This window comes from Rhyacophila brunnea, unplaced genomic scaffold, assembly GCF_057557595.1.
Source record: "Rhyacophila brunnea isolate RB1 unplaced genomic scaffold, BYU_Rbru_1.0 scaffold_18, whole genome shotgun sequence".
Classification (NCBI taxonomy): domain Eukaryota; kingdom Metazoa; phylum Arthropoda; class Insecta; order Trichoptera; family Rhyacophilidae; genus Rhyacophila; species Rhyacophila brunnea.
The window spans coordinates 2,603,074-2,630,719 of NW_028232837.1; the positions used below are offsets into that span (position 1 = coordinate 2,603,074).

General features: G+C 34.3%; 1 protein-coding gene across 1 annotated transcript in view; it reads right to left on the minus strand.

Moving 5' to 3' along the window:
- Positions 1-26,354, minus strand: part of LOC147073114 (putative 2-oxoadipate dehydrogenase complex component E1 homolog) — a 42,723-nt gene extending 16,369 nt beyond the window's left edge. The window contains exons 1-12 of the mRNA XM_085945090.1: positions 26,044-26,354; positions 22,782-22,905; positions 11,360-11,528; positions 9,328-9,547; positions 8,490-8,651; positions 7,260-7,333; positions 7,038-7,151; positions 5,055-5,168; positions 4,721-4,828; positions 3,229-3,386; positions 2,049-2,184; positions 901-1,032 (exon numbers count right to left, since the gene is read on the minus strand). Of these exons, the coding sequence (XP_085801216.1) occupies positions 901-1,032; positions 2,049-2,184; positions 3,229-3,386; positions 4,721-4,828; positions 5,055-5,168; positions 7,038-7,151; positions 7,260-7,333; positions 8,490-8,651; positions 9,328-9,547; positions 11,360-11,528; positions 22,782-22,905; positions 26,044-26,242 (1,710 nt within the window). The 5' untranslated portion in view covers positions 26,243-26,354. The remainder of the gene's footprint in view (positions 1-900; positions 1,033-2,048; positions 2,185-3,228; positions 3,387-4,720; positions 4,829-5,054; positions 5,169-7,037; positions 7,152-7,259; positions 7,334-8,489; positions 8,652-9,327; positions 9,548-11,359; positions 11,529-22,781; positions 22,906-26,043) is intronic.
- Positions 26,355-27,646: the final 1,292 nt, after the last annotated feature.

Sequence of the window (27,646 nt, forward strand, 5' to 3'; positions counted from 1 at the left end):
TGTTTATCTTGACAATATTGAATCTAAAGAAAATGTTGAAATGCTTGCGGTTTTTGATAGATGCAGGTGATAACAGTGTGAAGTTTATTACAAGCGAATCTGCAATGTGAAATGAGATGTAGCCAATATTATTAACCACTGTTTCAGCCTCACTTTCATATATTTAGGTTCCGTTTATAGGTATAGACTGTATGCATGTTTTCTTCAACATCTTTGATTTGTAGCATAATAATATGATTACAGTACTCTCTCAGTAAGACAAGTGTCCAATTAGTGAAAGCGGCGGATTATAGTGCATACATACGAAATATGGTAAAGTTTTTTTTGAGAAGTTTGTACTAGAAAATTACGGTTTTATTTATTATCAAAATCAAGTACTTATTTACTAATTATACATATTTATAAACTAAGTTTATTAAATAAATATTAAACAGTAAATCACTTGACACAACCAGTTGTTCAGTGAGGCAGATATTCTTGAATGGCTTAGGATTCCTGGCTTTCCCTATGACCAAAACCTTCATTTCGTGTCCCGGTTGCATTGGAGCATGGCATAATAATTATTGTGATGCGGTCCTTGGGCACTTTCCTCCCTGGTACATTATTTTCTTCGCGATGAACGTACGTTTTACAAAGGAAACTTTTCCAAAATAAACTGCGTTGTATACTTGTACGCGGCGGACTACTGAATTTGACAATCGAATACTGGCGAATTATAGAGCTTGATTTAGTGCTTTCAACTAGTAAAAATAACGACGGATTATAGTAGTTGTCGGATAATCGAGCGGCGGATTACTGAGAGTGTATTGTATATTAATTTGTTATAAGTTATAAGTAAGACTGAACTAAAGATTAATTTGTAATATAAAATATAAATAATAGGTATTGTGGGTTACTTACGAAATCTGACGGATAACTGACAGACTTGGTGCCTATTAAGGTCAACTCTTCAGGAGTGATTCCTGTGTCCCAAGTCTCGATAGCCTTCGGTGCCATTGTCATTTTCGACCATTGTTCTTGGAAGTAGGATTGCTGAAAAAAAAAAAAAAAAATCATAATATGAACTTATGCCATGTTCTCACGTGTCAGTTTTTGTTGCTGAGGAATATGAATATTGAATGTTGAAAAGAAATTGATAGGAATGTTCCTACATACCAATTTAAGTTGAATCAATAATCGTGATCAAGATAGCATCAAGTGAATTTGATAACATCATTTCGTCCGACCACTTTGAAGCTTATTTGGAAGAAGACGCCATACTTAATAATTCAGAAACTAAAACAATAATACTCTGTGACACACGACAGTCAGCTATGTCGAAACAAGTTATCACCGTGGTTACTGTAGACTTAAACTCCTCTAAACTTTGTTCAATTCAACTTGTTAGCAACTAGTTGATCAACTTTGTTGAAATACGGTATGGTTCCTTCTTGATTGACTTTCAAGTTTAATATTTTGACAAACAGTTAATCAACAAAAATCGCCACGTTGTGATCATTAGTAATATGCATGGCCCTCACAAAGGGGGGGCTGACAGGGCTCTAGCTTGGGGGCTAGGTCAACCAGCTAAGTGAGATAAACACACCGTAAATTTATAAGCTCTAATAGTAAAAATAGTCGCCTGCGGCGTTTTAAGACGAATACAATTTTATTTTATAATTTCTTTCAGTGTGTTTCCTGATTAATAAAAATGACTTTTTTTAATTTTATCCAACATGGCGAAGAGTCAGATGTAACTTGGCTATCACAAAAGAGGGTCGCGATCAGTGCTTCATAATATGACGCTGAGTGCCGACAATCCAAACTGATTTATTTAAAAATAGCAAAAATCGCTAAAAAATACACGGAATACCCTTTATTTAACACGGGTACCTGGAGTTCCGCGGAATATCATTTGGGAAACACTACAGAATATTACATTGCCCTTAACCTTAGCGATAGGTAGGGGGGCCCGCTTCAGGATGTGGGGGCCATGGTCATATGAATATACAAACACACTAGACATTTTAAATATTATGTTTCAAATTTGAGTTTGAACAAGTATTTACATCAGGCTTATAGGTGTCCAAGCTCTTCAGTTCATCAGTCAACCAAGCAGTGTGGCCATTGACGATTGAATCAACATCTTCCTTTGTCATTACTCCTTCGGCAATCAATTCTTCAGCGTATAAATCTGGAATCGACCTGAAATAAGAGATATAACATTTCAATAAGTATTCGTGTTTTTTCATATAACTTGTGTCTTCCTTACTGGATCCATTAGACATATTAACAGTTAAAAATTATTGGGATAGTTAATTTTGCCAGAAAAGGGTAGTGTCTTCTGTTTAACTGAAAGCGAGTTTACGCGCCGTAATTACAACAATTCTTACGTTAATTACACCAATAAACTAATTGCGGCATAGAAAGGATTATTGGTTATTTAAAAAAAATGGTGTTCCGCTAGGTCCAGTTTTTGACCCTTGGGACTATTCTGGCAAGATGTAGTTAGTTTCTTGTGAGGTAGGTATCTATGCAATTTACTGATGTAGGGTGGAGGTAGGCTGTGGATATCTGACATAAATAGTGCACTTTGTCAGTCATACTTATTTGTTTTTATTTAACTAAGAATCCAAATTGAAGATGGTGTTAGTTCATTTTTAAAATTCAATTAAACCCTGCCCAACCAAACCATAATTTTTCTTTCTTTTTGACCATGTCCGATCCAAATATGGTTAAATGGGCCTCCACAGAGAAGAGGTTTGTATTAACAGATTTTTATTTTTTTCTACGAGAAATGGACATTAGCATCTTGCTTAACCTATTAGGTCCATACTCCACTGACCATATCTGTATTTACCAAACCCAGGATTCGAACCTGGGACTAACAACATTATAAGCTGACGCGTAAGCCGCTCGGCCATCGTGGGTGTAATAGATACAACCATAATAGGTAAAAGATTAAAAATATTCTTCTATCTATTAAATATTTTTTATCTATTGTGGTTTGGTTGGGCAGGGTGGGTTCAAATTTTGCATCTGGCAAAAGTCACGTTTTTAATATGTGTTTGTTCTAGAGCAAATATCCAATCGGTTGATTAAATGGCTTTTATCCATTCATTGTAAAAAAAAAATCTGTTAATACAACCTCCACTGGGAGCGATGATGGTGAATAATGAACTTATTTGGTTATACATAATGTGTGTTTTTTAATTGAATAGTTTGAGGTAAGTAGTAAATTAGTCATACTTGCGACTTTTAATCTGCTGGTATAGAAGTGGATTTGTAAATGTAGGGTCATCCATTTCATTGTGACCCCATCTTCTGAAGCAGTTGTAATCAATGAAGACGTCTTTGCGGAATTTTCTTTGGTATTCAAATGCCACTCGTGTTGCCTTGGCCACCAACTGTAACACAAAACAAACAGTTAGAGAATTACTGCTGCTCTCAAAATACAAACAAATTTTAGAAGCCAGTGGCAGCCGGTGGTGTGCAAAATTGCATTTATTGGGAGCGCACTGAAAATTTATGAATGTATTATGAGGTGTGGGGTGAGAAAGTCGTAGTTGCTTGGAAGTTTCGAGGAGAGAGTTTATTTATCGATACAAGAATAAATAAATACAATGATAATGATGACAGAGTAATGTTACAATCGTGGGTACGGATGTACGGATGAGACCGATGTTATCGAGAGATTAATAGGACCGCGAGACTGGACTTGAGTGAATGACAGTTGACTGTGTCGAGTGACTGGACTCATGATGAGTAACGAGTTATGGATTGTCCTTGCTATTTATACAAATGCAGTTCATACATTACAAGAGACATTGTTGTAATTAATCAAATCATAATAGACACTATTGATCTAGGTTATGATTGGGGAAATTCGCTTCCGTCACTTTGTTTTGTTTTGACAACAAAACATAAATATTGAAGTCTGTCGCGTTTGTAATGCTGAGTGGTATGATCACTATACTTATTTTGTGCTATTTTTGCTCGGTTAAAACATCTAACTTGTCCAGTAGTGACTGGAGTATTATTATGTTGAATTGAGACTTTCTTAGATTATTAAGATTGATGTATTTGATGATTTAATCAAGATATATGTGAATATACATAATTTGAAAACATCTCATACATATACAGACTAGAAAAAATCGTTTATGTTAAAAAAAAAATATGACGCCCGACGGGACTTGAACGTGTATCTGCTGGATTCACGCCAGTACGTTTTACCATTTAACTTTCCTAAGGCGCCTCAGATAATTACGACGATTTTAACTAGTAGTTGTTACATGAAATACTTATCGAATTGCGTTATAAGGTTGGCTAAATTTGTTCTAGTGTGTATATGCATGAGATGTTTTTAAATTATGTATATTCAGTACCTGTATAGAATGTTACATTCTGAAATCTTGTGTCTTATTCGTTGAATAAAAAAATAGTTTATCAAGACAAGGTATGTTTCGGTTTAGCACCAAATGATATGATTTATATAATAATGGGAATTTAATGATATTTAGTGCTAGCAGATTTAAACAAAACAATGTTGGTATAATATGTGGCTGATTAGAATTTTGAACAGCAAAGATTTCTTCAGACTGTAGTCTCGAATATCTCACTTTTGAGAAGATATTATTCCTTCAAATATTGTCAAATTGCCAACTTGCCAGCTTGCTTAAATCTATATTATTAAAAATGATAGAGAATGCAAATTAAAAGTAGATGTTTAGTAGCTTACTTCAGGGTGATCTGCGTTGACGTGTATTACCGGAGAATTAATACTCTTGGCCAAATCAGAGCTGTACCGACTAGTTCTACCTCTTTCTCCAGGTGTGGTGAAGCCTATCTAAAAAAATAAATACCTTTTACAAATAATAAAGAACACGTATGTAACGTGATTTGGAAACTCAGTGACAATATTAAAAGATATCTATCTTTTAATGTTAATAAAAAGTGGCATCGTAGTGCCATGTGGACGTGTGTTATAAAAAGAATAGAAACTGTTTTAATTATATGTAATAATAGCATTAGATATAGGGCTAGTTTATAAAATAAAACAATTATGTTGGTACCTGATTGTTGACGATCATGTGAATAGTTCCACCGATATCAAAATTGGGAGTCTGCGCCAACATCAAACATTCTTGGTTAATTCCCTGTCCAGCAAAAGCAGCGTCACCGTGAAACTGTAATCGATGACATATCCATTTTTATCTTCTGTAGGAATGATTATAATATATTATACTGGGAAATATTAGGTTTGAGTTATAAATAAATCATGTAAATTCATCTTTGCTATATGACTGGGTGATGTAGGTATCTATCTTATTGACCCAAGTTCCATTTTTTAGATGGAGCATTTGAACACCGCTTCAATTCAAAATGACATACCATAAAGTAGCACCATGACAACATAAGCGTTGAAACAAGCATGATTTGCTTCTGACCTAGTGTTTGTACTAGGTTAGAACCAAACGGCGCTTTTTTCAATACTTGCATTATCAATTTAGTAGTGAAATAATTACTTAGAATTATAATTTTATACCATCAACTAAGCGTTGCCGCATGACAAATGAATGAGTTCAGCGATGGCGTGCTTGGCAAAGTCAGGAGATTCTACAAAGACTCTGCCAGGATGTTCTCACAGAAAAAAAATTGAGTTTGAAACATCAGAACAAAGACAGTAAGAAAGAACATACACGAAAACGTATGAGAGAGAGGAAAACAGGGAGAAAACATATCGTTGTGTCTTTCCTACAACCACGTATCTCAAAAAACACAACTTTTCAGGAGAGGCAAAAAACAACTTCTCTCAGTATATAATGTTTGAGGCTTTCACGGTTGTTTTTTTATCGTAATAGATAGTGCCGGAAGCCATGACGTTTTTAACCGTAACCCATTATCCCTATTAATATTTTCAGGGTTTCTATGGATTTTGTTGGCCTCCTTTACCAATCGTGCGAAATATCCTTTATTCCGACCCAGTATCTTGATTTCATTGTATTCATAATCCGAGATATCTCAAGTATTGATCAAGATATCTCATCATAAAACATATCATCTCTTGATAATGGCCTCTGCAACGAGCCCGAAACGTCGAGGAAAGAAGGAAGAGGTACACATGGTGGAAACCCAAAAATCTATTACGATAACTTCTCTCAGTTTTTAATTCAGAAATAAATTTTCTTCTATGAAATATCCATTTAGTGTTACCTACATATATTTTCATGAAACAAAATATGTTATGTTTCCTTAATCTATTGCACTACACTTTCAACCGAACAGTCATATTGTCGAAGATACGAGAATGCGTTGCAATTTTACTGTGAATCATTCCACTATATTACTGCAGTAAACACATATCATGACTTGCGAGAAAGAGCTTCAGTATAATTATTGGTCGGAGTTCAGCATTCTGTGTTCTTCCAAACAAGTATCTCAATATATGATTTGTTTGTAATTGCGATAATAACCTGATCCGTCACACGGACAACTAAACTCGCACGTTCTTGTAAACGTCATAACTTCTGAATAAATAAACATTCTGTGTATATTTTCTAAACAATATTTATCATTTTATTGTGAAAATATTTACGATAAAGTCGATAAACATGTTGTGTTGGTAAGTTTTCACAAATATTTATCATTCTGTTTCTTTTTCATGTTTTTTGAGGGATTTATTTTATTCCGAAAATATCTGGCACACAAGTGTCCACCTAGTAAAAATTGGCTGGCAGTGATAAGGTTAAATCTATTATGATATAAGTATATTTTGAGATACTTGTTAGTGGAATATGTCCGTATTCAAATTCTGAATTCATTACATCAAATAACTAAAAACTGACAAAAATTCAGATAGGTACGTGTTTGTAAAAATTTAACTACGATATGAGAATGTTTACAGGTGGTACTCACCTGCTAATAGGTATACACTTAAAAAGCCTATTAAAATGCTTTTGGTGATAAAATATAACACTAGGCTAAGCATTGGACATGGGAATGGAATAGTACAAGATTAATTTATTATGTACAAATGATAAAATGAAGAAATGCACCTGAATATTTAATGCTTTATCGCTGGGCTTTGACTCTGAGTTATCCGAATAATCACCTTCCTTAGCATCTTGTTGTTTTGAGCGAGTCTTTCCCATCGAGACAGGATTCACAACCTTAAACAATCACCATTATACATTTGAATCAATTACATAGTGACAGAGATATATTATGTAGTCATTGTTTTTGGTTATGTTAAAGTTTCTATGTTTATTGTAACTCACCTCTAAATGAGAAGGGTTATTTAACATTGAGAAATGAAAACTTCTTCCGTTGACTTCAATATCAGTGGCGACACCTGTAAAATAAAAGATCAGGTCAGGTCAAATCATGTCGCAAAATGTCAGATTTATTAATTAGAAAACTGCAGACTTTTAACCTCGAGACCAGTTCTTAATAAACATTTAGTAGTGGCGAAAACTACTTCTTAGGGGTAAGTGCTTACCAAATTGAAAAACTCAGGGAACTCAGAAATATTTGGAACTCAAATACCTAACAGGTGTGGAGAAACAGGCAACCGATCTCAAGTGTAGAAGAATATGGGATAAACTTTAACACGTGTAAAGAATACGCTTGCCCTATGTTCTGACAACTGCTCTCATTTTATGCACCGACACTCGTTCATTGGTGTATTTGAATGTAGCAACACACAATATTGCACGATTATAATATGAGGTTTATTTTCGAATTCCACTCTCACATTCAAAACTTTGCGTCAGAATGTAGTGTAATGTGGAAAGCCTATCGAAATTTTATTTATTAATCTGTTCTGTGGAAAAACTGTTAAATATATACAGTCGAATTTGGTTATTACGAGGAAGATGGGACCGACTTAATTTGCTCGTTATAAGCATTACTCGTTATATCGTTACATAACATTTTTCACGCCACGTTCTATTTAAGCATAGAACATAAAAAAATCTGAAAACCATCGTAAAAATCCCCGAAACAAGCATGGCATTCATAAACTACATCTGAAGTTCTGAGCCGCCGGCGCTGGTAGGTACCTGACTTCACAAAGCTTGAATTTTTTAGATGCAATTTCAACCATATGCGTGGATATTTTATCAATATTGTCAGCGAAAACACCAATTAGGTACTTAGACACTTAACTAGTGTCATAAACATAGTCCGATCTCAGCAGCATTGGTCTAGTTAACTGCCCGGTCAGATTTTATTGCTTAGGGTCGAAAATGTTGTTTTTAAACGATCGACACATTAACAGTTTCGCTTGGTATACCCGAGAAGTAGCTCATTATAAAAGTGAATAAATGTATGGAGAAAATCATAAACTAAAATGTCAACGAATGTTTCCTCATTACATCCGAGATCTCGCTATTTCCGTGATCGTAATAACCGAGTTCGACTGTATTTGTATCATATTGTGTGCTGATAAATAGATGTATGTAGTGTCTAAATTACAGATGTTATTTTTATATTGAATAGGTACTAACTGTAATGGTTGGGAATATCACACATGGCGTGGGTAGACGCGGGAAACTCTGGCAGTCCTCGGTACTTGATGAAGACCTTGGCTGGAGGACATTTGAGTAGGCCAGTCAGGAGGTTCAGCTTTCCACGATGGGGCATTCCAAGAACCACTGATTCTATACTGTCTGAAAAAATAGTAAAACATATTTCAATATGTTAAGTGAATGAATAATACATAACCATCTAATAGCATACAGTTGGAATACAGCACTGTTACAATCCCCATACCCAGACACTCCGCAAGTTGAATCTAGCGATAAAATTTTTACCTGCAGGTATAATAAAGGGTTGAATCGTTTAATGTATACAAGTTATTGTGACCCGTCGCATCCACAAGTGGTTAACAATTGCGTGTGGCTTAACGGATGCCCCAGATAATAACACCAATTTATGAGTACCACAGATCTTCAAGTGGCCACAGGCCTTGCGTGTCATAGAACACCCAGAGGAGTCAGCCAAATCATCCGACCATGGTCCTCAAATAATATGCCATTTATCTAAATAATTTGTATTTTTTTCCATTTCCGGAGGGGGGTCCAGACCTAAAAACCCTCACTTTGTGTGTGTGCCTGCCTCCGGATAAGATCCTGACAGGGATCCAACCTTTCCATCACATCATCTGATCGATCCATCGTCATATGCGGCAATACATTAAGTTACATGTGTGTTGAGAAGCTCTACTAAATCATATAGGTACCGGTTCCACAGAGTTTGTGTATGTGCGATGCAGTTTAATATAACCTCCACTGTATGAACCCACATGTTCAATTTTGCATCTATAAATAATGATAATTTACCTACCCTTGCTAGTAAGATCAAAAAGTTCCGTGAAGAACGCCATCATAGATTCTGCGCCTTCGCCTCCGTATCTCTTGACCATTGCGAACTTGATAGCGAGGAAGTTATCCCAAGCCTGCGACTTGATCATCTCTTTTGCGATCATCCGTTTGCTTTCCGGTGACAGCTCCTCGGAACTGACACTCTCCATGCGTTCTGCAAACCATTCTCGCTCCTCTTCCGACTGAAAAGGAAGAAGAAACATGTTATTTGTAGTTTGAATAATAGTCTACAAACTTGACATTCTTTGTAGTCAATAAATCATTATTGATTGTTGAAATAAACATTTACTGGTACTGTACCGTAAAACTGGGTGAATAGGAACAGTATCCGGTAAAAAGATTCAGAGTGGTGCAATTGCCAAAATGCTACCTATCGTTTGCATTCTAATATGTACCTATGTTATTTGACAGATAATTTATTTTTCTGCCTTTAGGAAACTCCGATAGGACAGCAAACTTGACCATTTGTTATTCATCCGACGTGAAAAAGTTTGTTGCGATTCGCATGTTGTGCATGTCTGATAAAACTTTGTTGAACGTGTCTATGTCCATGAATGAACTCAACACAATTAAATAGGTACTATAAGGGAACTTTCGTGGACTTCCTTAACAAATGTAAAATAGGTTCGATGTGATTTTGAAAGTGGGACTATGGCGGAACCTGAGCTTGTGCCTGGCTCACTACAATAGCTCACTGTACTCTGATAGGGTCACGGCTAACCGTGTATACTGTTGTCAGAGCAAGCAAGACTACTGTGCTAAGCTGGGTCAGGGCCAAGTCCGGCTGCTAACTGATTGTTCAAGGCCGAGCATCGCTTTATATAGTGAACTAAGCGGCCCCCTGCGCGCGATGGTGGGGACGCCCACGCTGACTGTAGGTGACGTCCAATGTGCAAGCGAGAAAGTATTCGAAGGCTTTTTTTTCCTAAAATTTAAAAATTTTGTTCCAGCTAATCCACTGATTAAAGAAATAATACAGTTTCTGTTTTCTAAATAAATATATTATCTTTATTTAATCATGTGTTTTAATAAAGTTTTTTCCCTCCCCGTTCCTATTGACCTCATTTCGCTGGTGAATAGGAACAGACCATCATTTTGGGAAAATATCGATGGCGAGTGAATATTGAGTGTTCCCATTCACCAAACCATACTGATGTAGACACAACTTTTGGCAAGCAAATTTAGCTTTTCAGTCATGCAGCATAGGGTCTAAATTAAATGTGAAATCTGACAACATTCCTATTCAGCCCGTTTTACGGTATTAAATTTAATATCAGACAAAATCACAGAGCAAAATTGAATTGAGTACCTATCGATTATCTACGAAACACGAATGACTAGCAAATTATTAAAAATGTCATTATTGAAACCATTTTTTGTATGCATGCATTAACTGACATAGGTAGTGATGTAATCATGGCCCCCACTAAGGGGGGTTGACAGGGCTCTAGCCTGGGGGCCCGGGCTCAGAAAGGGCCCCCGGCGTGACGAGTCGATCAGATAAGTGAGATAAACACAGATCACAAATTTGCTCTAATAGTAAAAAAAGTCGCTATTTTGCTTCAATGTTAATAATTTAAAAAATTTGGTATTTCGATGCAATTTTTAACTGTGTGCCGATACTCGACAACTCCATAATTCAAATGGATGTACATATTAAAACTACAAAAAATCGCTAAAAATACACTTTAATGTTACCGCGTACGCCATTTGGAAAACGCTACTACAGTGTGTCACACTGCCTTTACCCTTAGCGATAGGTAGGGGGGCCCGCCAAACATCCTAGCCTGGGGGCCTGATTCAGGATGTAATACTTGCAATTACTATGGTATTGTCTAAATATTGGGGACTTTCCTTACTAATAGAATACTTTTTATTGTTTTTAATTTGTTTTTGAAATTTGACATAACCCGAATTATTTTTCCATAGGTGACAAAGATTTTTTTTTCTTATATAGATTGAAAATAATTGTAATATCTCCATATTTTACTCACTTCAAGATAACTAAACTCTGATGAAATATGTCCACAGTATAAGCCTTCTAATATCTTGATAGCATCAGATAGTGTCCCACTCGTTTCCGGAACATTCAAAATTCCTCGAAAGTCTAATTTGTCGGATGATGAGAGGCCGTAGCGGGTTGGGTCTAGTTCTTTTAAGGGTCTGAAACAAAACAAAAATAATAATATAAATAACGCAGATGAAATTTGTCTGCATTTATTAATGTTTTATATCGTCACCGTTCAGGCAAAAGTCACCAACCCTAAAAACATAGTTTTGAGATATCGCAATTTGAAAGTTTGAAAATGCAGGAAAAATCAGATTTTAATGTTTTTAAGGTTTTATCTACATTAAATTATTTTCTCATGTCTTCTTAATAATTTCTTTAAGGTACTTTTACTTTTTGATGCTAATTAAAACATCTGGAAGGTTTTAAAGGAGGCAAGGTAGCTCAAATTATGGTTTGGTGACTTTTGCTTGTTAATAATCTGAACAATGTTAGCCAAAAGAAGCATCAGTAAAACTCACCATCCATAGTATAGTGACTTTTGCTTGTATATTTATAACGAAGGATTTTTTTTTTATAGAGTCAATAATGTCTATTCACCTATAATGACTTTTGCTTGTTAAGATTTTATCGAAAGTCATTTAGTGAAAAACAAATAATTCGGATTTAAGCAAAATTTTACTAACTAATGTACCGAGGTGAGTTTTGCATCTTAAAGAACATAATTTTACGCTTCGGGTGACATACTCAACTCAAAACTGCCATTTTCAGGGTTGGTGACTTTTGCCTGAACGGTGACGATATACTTAATGAATTAAGTAGGTATTCCATGAAGAAATAGGTATTATTGAAACCGGTATAATTAATGTAACTTGATCAAATTTTAATACTTACTGAATGATTATTACATGGCTTTTATTATAATATTGCTTTGTTAATCCTGAATTAAATCATTATGGTAGAAAAAAATAAGTTGATTATATAAAATAAAATATAGTAATTTATTTTTTAAAGAAGCTGAATTTATTCGCAATAAGACATTGTACGTAGTGGCATCACATACCTATAAGCAATGAAAAATTCAAATTTTATTGGACGCAAAACCCAACAAGAGGATTTTGGGTTCTTATCTATATATTGGAAGCCAGCGGCAAGCAAATTTTGAAAATAGCCGATATACTGGATTATAGGTTAGGTTTGGGTAGGTTCGGTTAGGTTAGGCTAGGTTAGGTTAGGTTAGGTTATCATTCTTGAGTTGATTAATTTTGCTGAAATCAGCTATGAAAATTGCCGCTATTCCCGCCTGGCATCCAGTAAAAAGACTAGATTTTGTTCTATTTAAAATATTTAATTGGTAGATGAAGGAGAGATTGTTCTTGCATTGTAGATATGAAGAAATTACTTTGACGATGTTAGTGTCATTTGAAAGTAACGATACTAACACATAAATGACTCGCCTGCACTACCAGAGGAATCTGACACCATTTTACCAAAGAATTTGGACTCTAGATAAAAAGGATCCTATGCACATTTTGTATTATGAATTTTGAAGACAGTCAAATGATTTTATGTGTGGTTCATTATTTTCTTCTTCTAATAGCAGATCCAAAACAAAATGGTGGCTTGCTCTCTCATTTGAAGTCTATAGTTTTATTTACATTACCTATGTATATATTTCTCGGTGTTTTACGTGATTATCTATCTTAAAAATAATGGTCAATGTATTACTTTTAGCTGCCTACATACAGTTTGATGAGGAAGTATCTTTCGACAGGTATTTATAGCAAAATTATATATTCAATTGTCTGCTTTCATACAGCAATATGTGAAATCCATGAAATGTCAAATTGAAGACGATTTTAATATTGTACACTAACCAGTTTTATGAATTTAAGTATTCATGGCTTATTTTGACATGTACGTAATTAACAATTTTTGTGAATCTAAAATTACCTATATTGGAATATTATAGTAAAAGTATCAAGTTCTCTTCAAATGAAACTGCGATACAAAGTCACTTGTATCTAACTTAATTAGTAGGACTAGACATACTTTTTTTGCTTCAATTTCATACATTAAGGTTCCATCTTCATAGTCTGATCAACTTCTTTGATTGATACCAATAATTTAAACAGTCTCATGTGAAAATAATAATGTGGCATGGTGCTCTGAAACAGAAATTATTTGAGCACTTCTATGAAAACACACACACATAATTATGTATTAGAAAAATTAGAGGAAGTGCAGCGCACTTGCATGTTAATACAGTTCCCCCACTGCTATGCACACAATATTGCTATAGCAACATCTCATCTTTTAAAAATTCTTTTCAAATATTTTTTATCTTACCGTTGCTATCCAGTTTTTCTTAATTATTATACTGTTATCATATCAGTATTAAGACACCTGATGTCAAAGATAAACATATTGTATTGAAATGAATAGTAATTATTATGTAAACTGTTTACGTGTGTTACAAAGAATACAGTAGATAAATAGTTAAGCTACGTTGATTCATTAGATATAGAAATTTCATAGAAAAACCCAATTGTTATGTAAATAAACCATTTACCATTCAAAATAAGCATTTGATCGAAGACATCGAAAAAAACCTCCACTGTATAAATAAATGTAGCGTAATTAATTTAATATGAGGTGTCCTGTTTCAAAAACTGGTAAGTCCACATGATATAATATTTAAATCTAACAATGTGTAATTGCATACAATATTAAAATGATCTATAACTTCCAAAACCTGCTAAAAGCATAATATGAAAAAATGTTTTAAAACAAAGAGATTAGAAACCATCCAACCTCTTTGGTTTAAAATTAAAACGACACAAATAAATGCTGATAAATCAAATTGTATTTCGCTTAATATATTTATTGCAATAAAAGCAGCGCCCAAAATGGAAAAGTTTACAAACCGGAGCGCTCGACAATTTTCTGACGATATAAACATAGCTATCAAATTTAATCTGTATTTTATAAAAATAAGTCTGTTATATTTTTTGTTATATGGCTATCTAGCTGAAACGGTCAAATTCTCTTTTTACACGAGATAGAGCGATAATTTTACCGTGCGCTCCGGTCGTTTTTTAGCCGGTTTAATGGCTAAAAATAGGCATATTGCTCTAAGAGGACGTCCATATATGAAGTCACACGATTTTGGTTATTTTTTAACCCCATCGTCACATTTCGTCACATAACTTTTTACCATTCTGTATATATTTATATAAAATTTGTAGATAATTAATGCCATGCTGAGAGTATTAGGTTAATAATATTTATTCTAAAATCCCCAATTGCCGATATACTTTATGATGTCACATTTTCTCTGACCCCATCGCAAATCATCACAGTATATCAGAACCCCTCCACCACTAGAAGTTGACGACATATATGGACGGCCCCTAATTTGAAAATTCAACATCTAACATTAATACTGACTACTTAGAAACACTAAGACATTATTTACATTGTGAATTTACATTGAAAGAAGGGTTACTAAGACTAATGATGAATTAGAATATTGAGTACCTAAATGTATATGGCCACGCGGCTTAAGCGTCGGCCTATAACGTCGTGGGTCCCAGGTTTGAATATTGGTATGGACCTAATAGGTTGAGCAAAGTGGCTGATATCCATTTCTCGTAAAAATAAAATTTGTTAATACAAACCTCCACTCTGTGAAGGCCTACATGATCTTATTAGGTTCGGACATGGTTTATAAAAAAAAGTATGTAAAATAAAAAGAGAGAGATGAAAAATAATTTTAAATTATAAGCACGCTGATGCAACTGTCAATTTCAATGAATATTAAATTTATTATGGCTGGGTTAATGACCACGTATCACTACTTGTTCATTGATAATAATGTTATTATTACTTGACTAATTAGAAAAAAATAATAATTAATGCTACCTCTATATGCAATGTATTAGAATAGATAATATTAAATGTAGTCGCAGCGACTGACTAATTTTGGATAATTTTAATGTTATATTGTCTGGAGACACATGACTAATGAAGACATCTTGCAAGATTGCATATATATTTATTATCAGGTTTGTATCACTGTAATTTCATATTAATTTTACCAATTTCAAATTATTTGTTTTTTGACATTTCATTGATCTTCTATTGTTTTTTTTTTCTGTTGCTTCTATTGGTTGAACTGAGCAATTTTAAATATAGAATACAGTTTATAAAAACCTATATATAACATATAAAACCAGCGCATCTATTCTATACACAAGACTGCTATCGGCAGCTATCGAAGGTAGTTATTAGCACTTATTTGTTGTATTAAGTAGTAACAATTACAATAAGTTATCCGTCTAAACTAAACAGTCAAAACTGTCTATCTCACTCAAAAATTTAACACAGCTAAGAGAGGCGCTGTTGACTTATTATAACAATTACAACTAACTTATTGCAATTGTTACAATAAGTGCTAATACTTTGATACAAAAAATGAAAAAACTACCCTCGATAGCGGCCTATAGCAGTCTTGTGTATAGAATAGATGCGCTGATGTATGTAATATCATTTTATCGATAGTAGGTATCTATCAGTGGCGAGTGATGGAGGTAGGCTGTTTCGAACTATTGAAACCCCATTATGCTGTGCGATGTTGCAGTCTGACCTAGATGCTATCTCGCAATGGTCTATCTTAAATAAACTTGAATTCGCTACCTCCAAATGTAATATTATTTCATTCAATCGTTCAAGGCACTCCTTATTGTTCCCATACACATTGTCTGGTATAATATTGAGTAGGGTAACGGAGATAAAAGATTTGGGAGTATTGTATGATACAAAGTTCACTTTCAATCAGCATATTCTTAACATCAGTACTAGATCTAGCAAAATGCTTGGTTTTGTTATGAGGGTTTCAAAATCATTCGAAAACGTCCGAGTGCTACGTACATTATACGTATCATTTGTGTTGAGTATTCTTGAATATGCCAGCATTATTTGGAGTCCTAATAGGTTCATGCACACAATTAAGCTGGATCGAGTCCACAATAGATTTCTTAGATTTCTCTACTTAAGAACATACGGGTTCTTTCCTTATGATAATGACAATAAAATGAATTTCCCGACTCGTTTTCTTCTGGGTATGCTATCAATGCAATCCCTGTCTACCCGAAGAGTGATTGTTCTTTTAAAGCATTTCTTTTTACTTCTTCGTGGGTTCATTTACAATCCGCATATACTGGCAAATATTAATTTTCATGTTCCCACCAATATCACTCGCAGCTCCACGGTCTTCAAGATACCTCGTCGCAGGACAGATGTTATGTTTCATGATGCTGTGTATCGTGCAATTAGCTTATTTGATGGCACCATAAAGGTTGATTTGTTTTTTATTAATTATATAATGTTTGTAGACGTTTTAAATAGGATAAATTTATAATTGTATATATTATCATATTTCTTTAATATTTACACATGCTATCTTTTCCACTTTCTTGTCATATTAGTTGTTATTTGTAATTAAGATATTTTTATATATTTGTATGTATTATGTATTATGGCGCATTGGCCAAAAGCTGTAATGCCGTAATACTCTTTTTTTTTATAAATAAATAAATAAATAAATACACATAAAACTTTGTCAGTCATACTTATTCGTTTTCACTAAGAATACAAATTACAGATGGCGCTAGTTAGTTTTTAAAATTCAATTGAACCCTGCCTAACCAAACCATAATAGTATAGGTATTCTATGGGCGATCCGACAAAAATAGTGCACAGATTTTCAGTCGTAATTATTTGTTTTCGATGAATTAAGAATACATAATATTACAGACGGTGTTGGTTAATTGCTAAAAATTCATTAACCCCTCATCATCATCAGGGGCGCGACAACCCGGTGTGGGTCTTGGCCTCCTCCAACAGCTCCCTCCACCTGTCCCTATCCAGTGTGGCCGCTTTCCAATTTGGTACCCCCAGAATACGGCAGTCACTGGCAGCTCCATCTAACCAGCGAATCTTTGGCCTCCCTCTTCTTCTACGTCCTATTGGATTGCTGGACATCACTCTCTTTGCCGGTTCATTGTCATTCATACGGTGCACATGACCTAGCCATCGCAGTCTCCCAATCTTAATTGATTGAACTGCGCTGCAATCTTCGTACAGCCCGTAGAGCTCAGCATTATATCTTCTCCTCCAATTGGTGCCATCCCTGATCGGTCCATATATACGGCGGAGAATTTTTCTTTCAAAGATGTTCAGGGCTCGTTCATTTCGCGGAGTTAATGTCCAGGTTTCCGATGCGTAGGTGAGCACTGGCTTTACAAGTGTCTTGTAAAGAGTGCTTTTAGTTCGGCGAGATAGTAAGCGGGACTTAAAATGTCTTCACAGACCAAAGTAGCATTTATTCGCAGACATGATTCTCTTGTTGATTTCTTCTGTAATATCATTATGTCGAGTTACAAGAGATCCAAGGTATATGAAACTGTCGACCGTATCAAACTTGTATGCACCAATATCTAGTTAATGTATTTAGTTTTTGTCTCGTTTATTTTGGCAGAGGCTTCTAGTGCTGTGAATGCATTTTTCAGCGCCAATTCTGATGTGGCAATGATGTCGATATCATCGGCATACGCCAGCAGCTGCACAGGCTTAGTAAATATCGTGCCGCTGCCACGGGCATCAATCTTTGCATCCCGTATTGCCTTTTCTAGCGCAATATTGAAAAGAAGGCATGCCAGAGCGTCACCTTGCCTTAGGCCATTCAGTGATACAAATGGCTCGGATATTTCCGCTTGAAGCTTTACCCGGCATTGTACTGGTGTCATTGTCATCTCTACAAGTTTAATTATTTTCGTCGGAATTTCAAATTCTCGCATTGCTTCGTATAGCCGGTATCGATTAATGCTATCATAAGCTGCCTTAAAATCGATGAACAGGTGATACGTGCTAATATTGAATTCAGTGGTCTTTTCTAGAATCTGCCTTAGAGTGAATATTAACCCCTACCCCTACCTAAAACTAAACCATAATCGATAAAAAATATTCTTTATCAATAAAATATCTATAAATATGTATGATTTAATAGCATAATTTTAGATATTTTATAGATAGACGAATATTTTTTGACTATTATCTATTATGGCTTGGTTTACGCAGGGTTTAATTGAATTTTAAAAACAAACCAAGACTATCTGCAACTTATAGTTTTATTGTAAGTGTTTAATGAAAGCAAATACATATGACTGACAAAGTTTAGTGTGCATTATTTATGTCGGATCTTAATAGCCTACTTCCACCCTTCGCCATTATAGTATTTTCATAATACAGTCGAGCTCGGTTATTACGATCAAGATATAGCTAGATCTCGGATGTAACGAGGAACCATTCGTTGATGTTGATGTTCAGTTTATGATTTTCTCCACACATTTATTCACTTTTATAACGAGCTACTTATTAGTTATACCAAGCTAAAATATGGTCAAAAATTTTCTAAAAACTGTTAATATGTTAATTGTTTAAAAACATTTCGACCCTAAGAAATAAAATCTGACCAGGCAGGATTACGTTTATGACACTAGTTAAGTGTCTAAGTACCTACCTAATTGGTGTTTTCGTCGACAATATTGAAAAAGTATACACGCATATGGCTGAAATTGCATGTAAAAAATCCAAGTTTTATGAAGTCAATAGGTACCTACCAGCGTTCATTACAATAAACAACTTCTTTTGTAGTTTCTGAATGCTATGCTTGTTTCGGGGAAAAATTCTAATTGTGTATTTTTGTTTGAATTGTGACTTTTTGTGTTATGTGACCGCTCATTTAAAAATACCTATTCTCTGATATAACGAGTAATGCTTATAACAAGCAAATTTAGTCGGTCTCATCTTCTTCTTCGTAATAACCAAGTTCGACTTTATTTTTAATATCAATAGTATCATATTATTAGCTAGGTATATTTTTGTGATAAAAAAATCTGATTACAATTTCCGGAAAGACTTTCTTACCAACTAATTTATAAAAAATAAGATAACATAAAACTCTATCATGTGATTTTTGTATGAAGTAACATTTTTATCTTAGATGCACTCAAACCTTGACAATAAAAACATGTTAACTTTAAAAAAAATACTTAATCTGTATTTCAATGTCAGATATAATATCACAGCTGGATCAGATTTATCTAACATTTTATCAGTTTCACCTGGTTTTAATAAATTCTTCTATTATGAGATAAAAAAATAATAACTTAATATGAGACTGTTATATACTGATAAATAAATAAGTAATAAATATTATCACATAGATAACACAGATATTTCAATCACGTGGATTAATTCTAGCTTTATTTTAAGCCATGGTTACCAGTGTTACCACATGTAAACAACAGTTTCCATGGTAATAATGGATGGGCATACATATTGGTGATATAACACAAATGCTAGCGTAAATATAGTTAAATCGTTAAGTGACTATGGCATTCAATTGATAAAGCATAGTTACATGAATCTGTACCTACATAATAAATATTGGTAAAATTTGTGATATGGACCAGTTTCGCATACACAAACTAAATGCAGCACTCAAAATGGAAAATTTTACGAACCGGAGCGCTCATTAATTTTCAGAAAATATTAACATAGTTATCTAATTATATGTGTATTTTATAAAAATAAGTGTGGTAGATTTTTTGTTATATGGCAATTCTAGCTCAAATGGTAAAATAATTTTTTCCACGAGACAGAACGACAATGTTGCCGATTTTACGACTCGGAACGGCGCTCCGGTCCATTTCGAGCCTTGACTAAATGCAACAACAGTTTTAGTTTATCTATGTATTTAGTTACAATCCACTATACCGGCGCATCTATTCTATAGACAAGACTGCTACCGGTGGCTATTGAGGATAGTTTATCATATTTATTGAGAGGTTACAATAAGTTAACCGTTTGAACTGTCGAAAAGGGCTATGTTTTAACAGTACCTCTCTTGGCTGTGTTAAATTTTAAAGCGAGATAGACAGTTTTGGCCAATTTAGACAGCTAACTTATTGTAACAGTGAGTATAGAAGAAGGTGTAAATCCCCGCACTTAAAACTGAAGTTTCCTCTTACCGTCGCGCAATAAGCTACACATTAGGAGAACAGTTTGATGACGATTGCAATGAGTGCCTAAAACTAGGCTTTTCACTTTCACGACTTTGAGTATTTTCTTTGAGATGGTGCAAGTGTCATTTTTTAATTTGTAATGCTTCAGTGTCCGTAGTCAAATTTAATACATGGATTGTAGGAGGGTGTGAAAGATCACTGCCATTTTTGATACTGGATAGTAAAACACAGCCTACTTCAAGTTGGGCATGCCTGCTCTAATGCATCAGTCGGGTAGAGCAGTGCTCCGCAACCGGTGTGCCGCGAGACGATGCTAGGTGTGCCGCGGTGCAATAGCCAAATTTGCGTACAAGGCTGGTAATATATTTGAGCACCTGCGTGAACTTAATAAAACAATGCAAGGTCAGAATGAAAATATATTGACGTGCTCTGATAAATAAGAAGAATTCCACCATTGTAAACAAGCAATCAATTTTGGATCTGTCTCAAAAACATTATTCAACTTTGCTGCAAAAGAAATTTCATCAGTACTTTCATACAATCAATGCGACTGGATACGAGACCCTTTCGCAACTTATGCCGAAAATTAAATAGAAGCACTTTTCCTATAAATTCGAGAGGAATTTGTTGAATTGATGAACGACAGGATGCTAAAACTGAACTTCGCCGATGTTCCATTGGCTATTTTCTGGATTTCGGTTAATAAAAAATGTCCTCGGATATCCGACAAGGCTATCGCAGATAAGCTCCCATTTTCGAGTCAAGACAGGTAGGGAGGCTCGCCAAAGATCTTGGTCTAGGGTCCCCCTTCAGAATGTCGGGATCATTTATATATATAAAACACTTTTTATATTTCCACTGATTTTATTAGAAGGTAAATTTTATGATTAATATAGCAGATGACATTTTAATAGATAACTTGTATACAATGGTTTAACACAATGAATGCAGTCGATGCATATTACTCTAAGGTTGGATTTAAACTAAACTGCATACAAACATTGAAATTGCATATAAAAATTTCAGACAACAATAGGAAGCGATAACAAATAAGTATAAAAAGGTTTACCAAAACAAAACACCTCGCCCATTTTATACCTGTTTCATTTTAACACATTGAAAATTTACATCTCTTTCATTTCTGGCAATGACCTAAATGACTCCTAATATGGCGACAAAATAATATGAAGAAAAAGAAAAAGACTTTGAGAGAGAAAGAGAAATATTTATAAATATTTTATCCCGGCAGATTCTGAAATGCCCGAGCCTGACTATACAGCGACCGATCATCGTGATTCCTTCTGTTTAAATTTTATACACACGGTTAGCGTGCGTCGCGAGTTGACGCGTTAGCCGATAATTATAAGACATTGTACCTACATCTTAGATTATAACCTACATAGATTGTAAGATATTTATTTTTGGAGGGTCATTGACCAATTGACCTAAGAGAGGAGCCGCCAATGCTACTAAGAGTCATTTTAGCAGTGGCGAAGGGTGGAGGTAGGCTGTTAAGACACGCCATTAATAATGCACACTAAATTATGTTAGTCATACTTATTTGTTTTTATTGAACTAAGACTACAATTTACAGATGGTGGTGGTTAGTTTTTTTAAAAACCAATTAAGCACTGCCTAAACCAAGCCATAATAGTTTTGGTTTATTTTGGGTAATAAGACAAAATTGTGCACACTTTTTCATTCATATTTATTTGTTTTCGTTGGATTAAGAATACATATAACACATATTGTTGGTTCATTTTTTTAAATTCATTAAGCCCTGCCTAACCAAACTGTAATAGATAAAAAAATATTATTCTATCTATAAATATCCAAAGTAATGTAAAGTTTAATTGCATATGTTTTTAGATAGACGAGTATTTTTTGACTATTACTTATTATGGCTTGGTTTCGCAGGGTTTGATTGAATTTTAAAAACTAACTAACACCATCGGTAAATTGTAGTATTGTTTCAATGAAAACAAATACATATGACTGACAAAGTTTAATGTGCACTATTTATGGCGGATCTTAACAGCCTACCTCCACCCTTCGCAACTGCATTTTAGTATCTTCAGATTTTTGTGCTTTTTATTTTAAATCAATATTAGAATCCTTGTGAACAATATGTAATAATAATTTCATTCATAAAACAAATATGGGACTCCTTGTTCTACTGGGCCCCAATACTCTAGCGGTGGGTAGCTGTAGGTATGCCGGCAGATGACAGCTGTGTTTGGTTGATGTTGTGTTAATTCTCTATGGTTTGTAAGATATTTACAACCTCAAGCTAGATACGTAAATAAGAAAATTTATTACCCATAGTATTTTTTTAAGTCCACCGGATTTATTTTTGCGGTTTTGTGCGCCAGTTCTCGATAAGCTGTGACTAGTCTGAAGAAATTGCTCTGTCTTTGTCTTGAATTTAATACTTCCTGCGGTACTGAAAATTAGAAAAAAATATGCATTTATTTAATTGAAATTAAATAAAAAAAATATGACTACCTACCTGTAAGCGCACTACTTTGGAGATGATTGGAGAAATTGGATATTGCATGGTCAACAGAACAAGATGAATCCCATTTAGGGGAGTACCTGAAACAGATGATAAGCACAGAAACACAAAGAGACAATGCCACTACTATAAGAAAGAAGTTAGAAGACGTGGTCTACATACCGAAGCGAAATTGAGGTAATACCCCGTTTACACGTGCATGGATTTACTGCTTTACTAAAATGCACGTGTAAACACGTATTGTTATGCAAGTTGCAAGATTGCATGCATGAATCAAAAAAGTTCGGAAGCTTCTGAATTTTCATGTGACAGTTGGGATTTTTAGGATAGAATGATAGTGGCGAATCTGCCGGCAAAAAAACAAACTTCACGGCGGAAAGACTCATTTTGAGGTTAACCGATTTTTACGACCTGTCAAATAGTACCATAAAATGACAACATCGTGTTTCGCTTACTCTTGAAGGATGAGATTGGAGAGACAGTCAGCACTTTTAAGTGTAAACAGTAATTATCACGATAGTTTAAAATACACACTATTGCTGCCAGTAAATCCATGCACATGTACAGGCGCTATATAGATAAATTTGTTAGTAGTTCTTTATTTATAATCAAGGTAGGTAAAGCTTCACACAAATCTCTTGCATTGTATGTAGGTATAATTATTATTACACACTTTTTTGTGCATTTTTAATACATAACATCATGAATACCTACTTACTTGAAGTCATGTCATGCCATGGCTAAATTACAAGTGGTTTAACCAGGGAACCCAGAAATAATGGGAACTAAAATAATTAACAGGTGTGGAGTAATAGGCAACCGATCTCGAGTGTGGAAGAATATGGGATAAAATTAAACACGTGTCAAAAAGACGCATGTCCTTCGATCTGACAACTGCTCTCGGTTTATGCATTGACGCTCATTCAATATTGGTATATTTGAAAGTTGCAACAAACACTATTGCATTCATTCTATAATGTGTGGTTCATTTTCGAAGGACACTCATACATTTAAAACCCTGCGTCAAAATCTAGTGTATTGGGGTATTATAGCCATGGCCCCCACAAGGGGGGGCTGACAGGGCTCTAGCCTGGGGGCCCGGCGTGGCGGTCCGACCACATATCACAAAATTGCACTAATAGTAAAAAATGTCGCCTGTGGCGCTATTTCACGAATATATTGACATTGATTGTTGTTTGTCGATATTCGTCAACACCACAATTCAAGTGGGTGCATTAAAATACAAAAAATCGCTATAAAATACCCTAAATTACACTACTTGTATTTCACAACTGTAGATCGTCACACTGATTTTAACCTTAGCGATAGGTAGGGGGGCCCGCCGAAGATTCTAGCCTGGGGGCCTGCTTCAAGATGTGGGGGCCATGGATAGCCTATCGGAATTCTATTTATTAATCTGTTCTGTGGGTTTAACCGAGATAATGAATCTCACAAAAATTATACATAAATACCAATTATTGTTCTTATATCGTGACAATCTTATTAAGTACTTTCTATTTTTGAGTGTTGTCAATAATTCTAAATTGGTTGTAGTTGAAAACATATTATTTAGGTATTTTAAATATTATTAAATAGCCAGGCGTACGCCACTGATTAATTTATTATTATAGGTAGGTACAGCAATAATAATATTGATACAAGAAAAAGTTCATAGATATACCTTTAATAAATAATATAAATAATAAAAAAGTTAGGTAGGTAAGTAGCTAGTAAATTATGTTTTGCACCCACGATGGCTGAGCGAGTCTGGCAAAATTCACATGTTGTTTTTTCAATATGTGTTTGGAGCCAGTGTATGGACCTTATGGGTTAAGTAAGTAGCTAATATCCATTTCTCGTAAAAAAATCTGTTCATATTCACTCTGTGGAATTTATTATTGAAAGTAGCTTCACCTCACAAAAAAATATAGGTAGGTAGGTACTCAATCTTAATTAGGAATTATTTATTTTAGGTTATTATTTAATCAGTTGTGAAAATGGTAACACTGCAATTAAATATGCGGGTCTATCTGCGCATTTTGAAAGTATTCTGGCGGGAATCCCGTGCATTAAAAAAAATACTTATGTCTCTACTCTCTAGTTCTAGTAGATAATATATTAAAATGTCACTACAGATACTAATTATAATATTACTGGTTATTTTTAAACTTGCTAGCAGTCACAACAGTATTAAAACAAAATCAGCTGATTGTAGTCAAAGATAGAATAAAATTATAGGGCGTCTTTGTAGTAAGTAGTTAGTTATGTTATTATTTAGAAGAATGTGTATATAATATAGATAATATGAGGTACTATTACTGTAGATAGAGCGTATAATAGATATATATAAATAGAGCTCATAAAGTGCGTTTGAAGTTTGAATTCAATGTCAAGCTTAGTTAACTAAGCTAGTGGCGACCGTGGCAAACATCACATGGTCTCTCCAATCAAATTCAATCAATAACTTACTTATTGAAGAAGCGGCCTGAATACGTCATAAGCCAATTTAAAATAAAATTCGCAACTTCATCGTTTTGGTGTGTTCATTTTTGAAATTGGAATAAGAAGTTTGTATCATAGACACTTGACAACCATAACTACTTAATAGGAAAAGGGTTTTATTAATATGTATTCTTTTTACCTACCTATAATTTTTCAAATAAAAATAATTTGCAAAGTTGTTGTCACTTGCAATAATCATCATTCATTTTATATATTCTACTTGTTATTCAGGCATATCTGTTTGAAAATGGGATCGGAATTTTGTAGTATATTATAAATTATTTGATAAACAATGCCAACCATAAGGAAAACCGGGTTATTTATAATAATTTATTACCTACCTATTTGACATTAAAATATACGTAAAGCTGTTCATAAAATACGTACGCCGGTACCTGCCTTAACATATAGGTTGTTTTTGGGCATACCTAAATAAACTTGGTTGTTTACTAATATGTAGACGTATACATTTTGGGTTAAGATAAATCTGTAAGCCGCTGTGCACATTTAATAAAACAAATAATAGAACGCAGGTAATAAAATGAGTGTTATGAATTTACCTACCATTGAAATCTTGATTTACTCTTGGTCTGTGGCCGTATACACCGTTGTTGGTTTGGTATGATCTATTTTGAACACTGCACCCCATACATGTCACTTGTAACTGTCTTCTAATAAGATTCTGACAGGGTATTATGTCATATTTCGATAGGCATTTGACGCAGCCTACAGCTGTTTTCAAAAGTTTGACACTTCGGTGCATCTTTGTGTGCGGCACCTATAAATACTAACACGTATAAATAACTCTGTGTTCAAAAGCGAACTGCCTACGAGCCTACGTGATTTTATCACGAGAAAGCACTACACAACTAAACTTGTTGTATACAGACTTGTATACATAGTATACGAATGTACGCCCTCGGTTATTGCAGGGACGTATTTCTATTTCGGCCTTTTTTACAATTCATAATTTTATATATTGTTTCAGATTTTCACGGTTATTTATTATAGAAACCCTTATTTCTTCTGTACGGTTTTAACCGTACAAAAAATCGAACGGTAAAAATCCGAATCAGCAAGTAACGCTCCTTTCACATCATACTTTTAGTGGCGTGAAGAAAAGCATGGCCCTTTTCACATTACAAGGTGACGGTTAAAAACCGAAACGGCGCCGTATGGCAGCCGTCCATTCCATTGTATTCACGGCCACCGATGACTCAGTGGTGTACGTGATGACCTAATGCACGCTTTCACATTAGACGGTTTTAACCGTCAAATAACCGGTTTTAGCCGCTATAACCAAACATTTAAGTCTTTTATTTAATCAGTGCACTAGAATACAATATAAATAGATATGCACAATATTTCCAATAATGATCCATCATTGGGCAAAAAAAGAAAAACATCGATTATCCCTTTATCCATAAACTGAGAAGTTTTTATTGATTTTCTCAAAAAACCGAAAAGGTTACAAAACTTAGCGACACAATTAATATAGTCTTCGAGTGGCAAGGCAATGCATTTGACTGAATGGGATTGAGGCAAGCTGGAAGGGCCTTTATCCAGCAGTGGATTGATCCAAGATAATGATGACTTGATGGAATTCTATTTATTTATAATAAAGACATCTTAATAATCGAGGGAAAACCAAAAAAAATGCGTAGAATTTATTTGTTCTGTGCAGTGATAGATAAATAATAACCATTAAATTTAATAGGGCTCCAGTTGATGCCCCAAAGAATTACGTAAAAGAATATGTCTATAAACATGTAGGTATCAGTTTATTGATTGGTTTTGTATGGCATCGAATTATCCTATTATTCGAGGCTGAATGCAATTGGAGGTCTCACGCTTAAACTAATTTTAAGGAATTATGGTACATATTATGACTAATAAGTAAGTGTATAGTAGAATAGCTCCACACACAACATTTTCAGCGTGTTTTTTTATTATTTCATCATCATTATTATCAAGGATGAGTTCTAGCCTTTTTCAACAATAATCTTTCCATTTGATGTCTCTATCTTAAGTGGCAGCCTTCCTATTCAGTACCCCGATCATACGTATGAAAGTAATGTTAATAATTATTGATTAGAAAAAAAAAAAATTGCATTGTAAACGTATTTTGTAAATAAAAGACGTCGTGTAATCAAAACATAAAATAAAA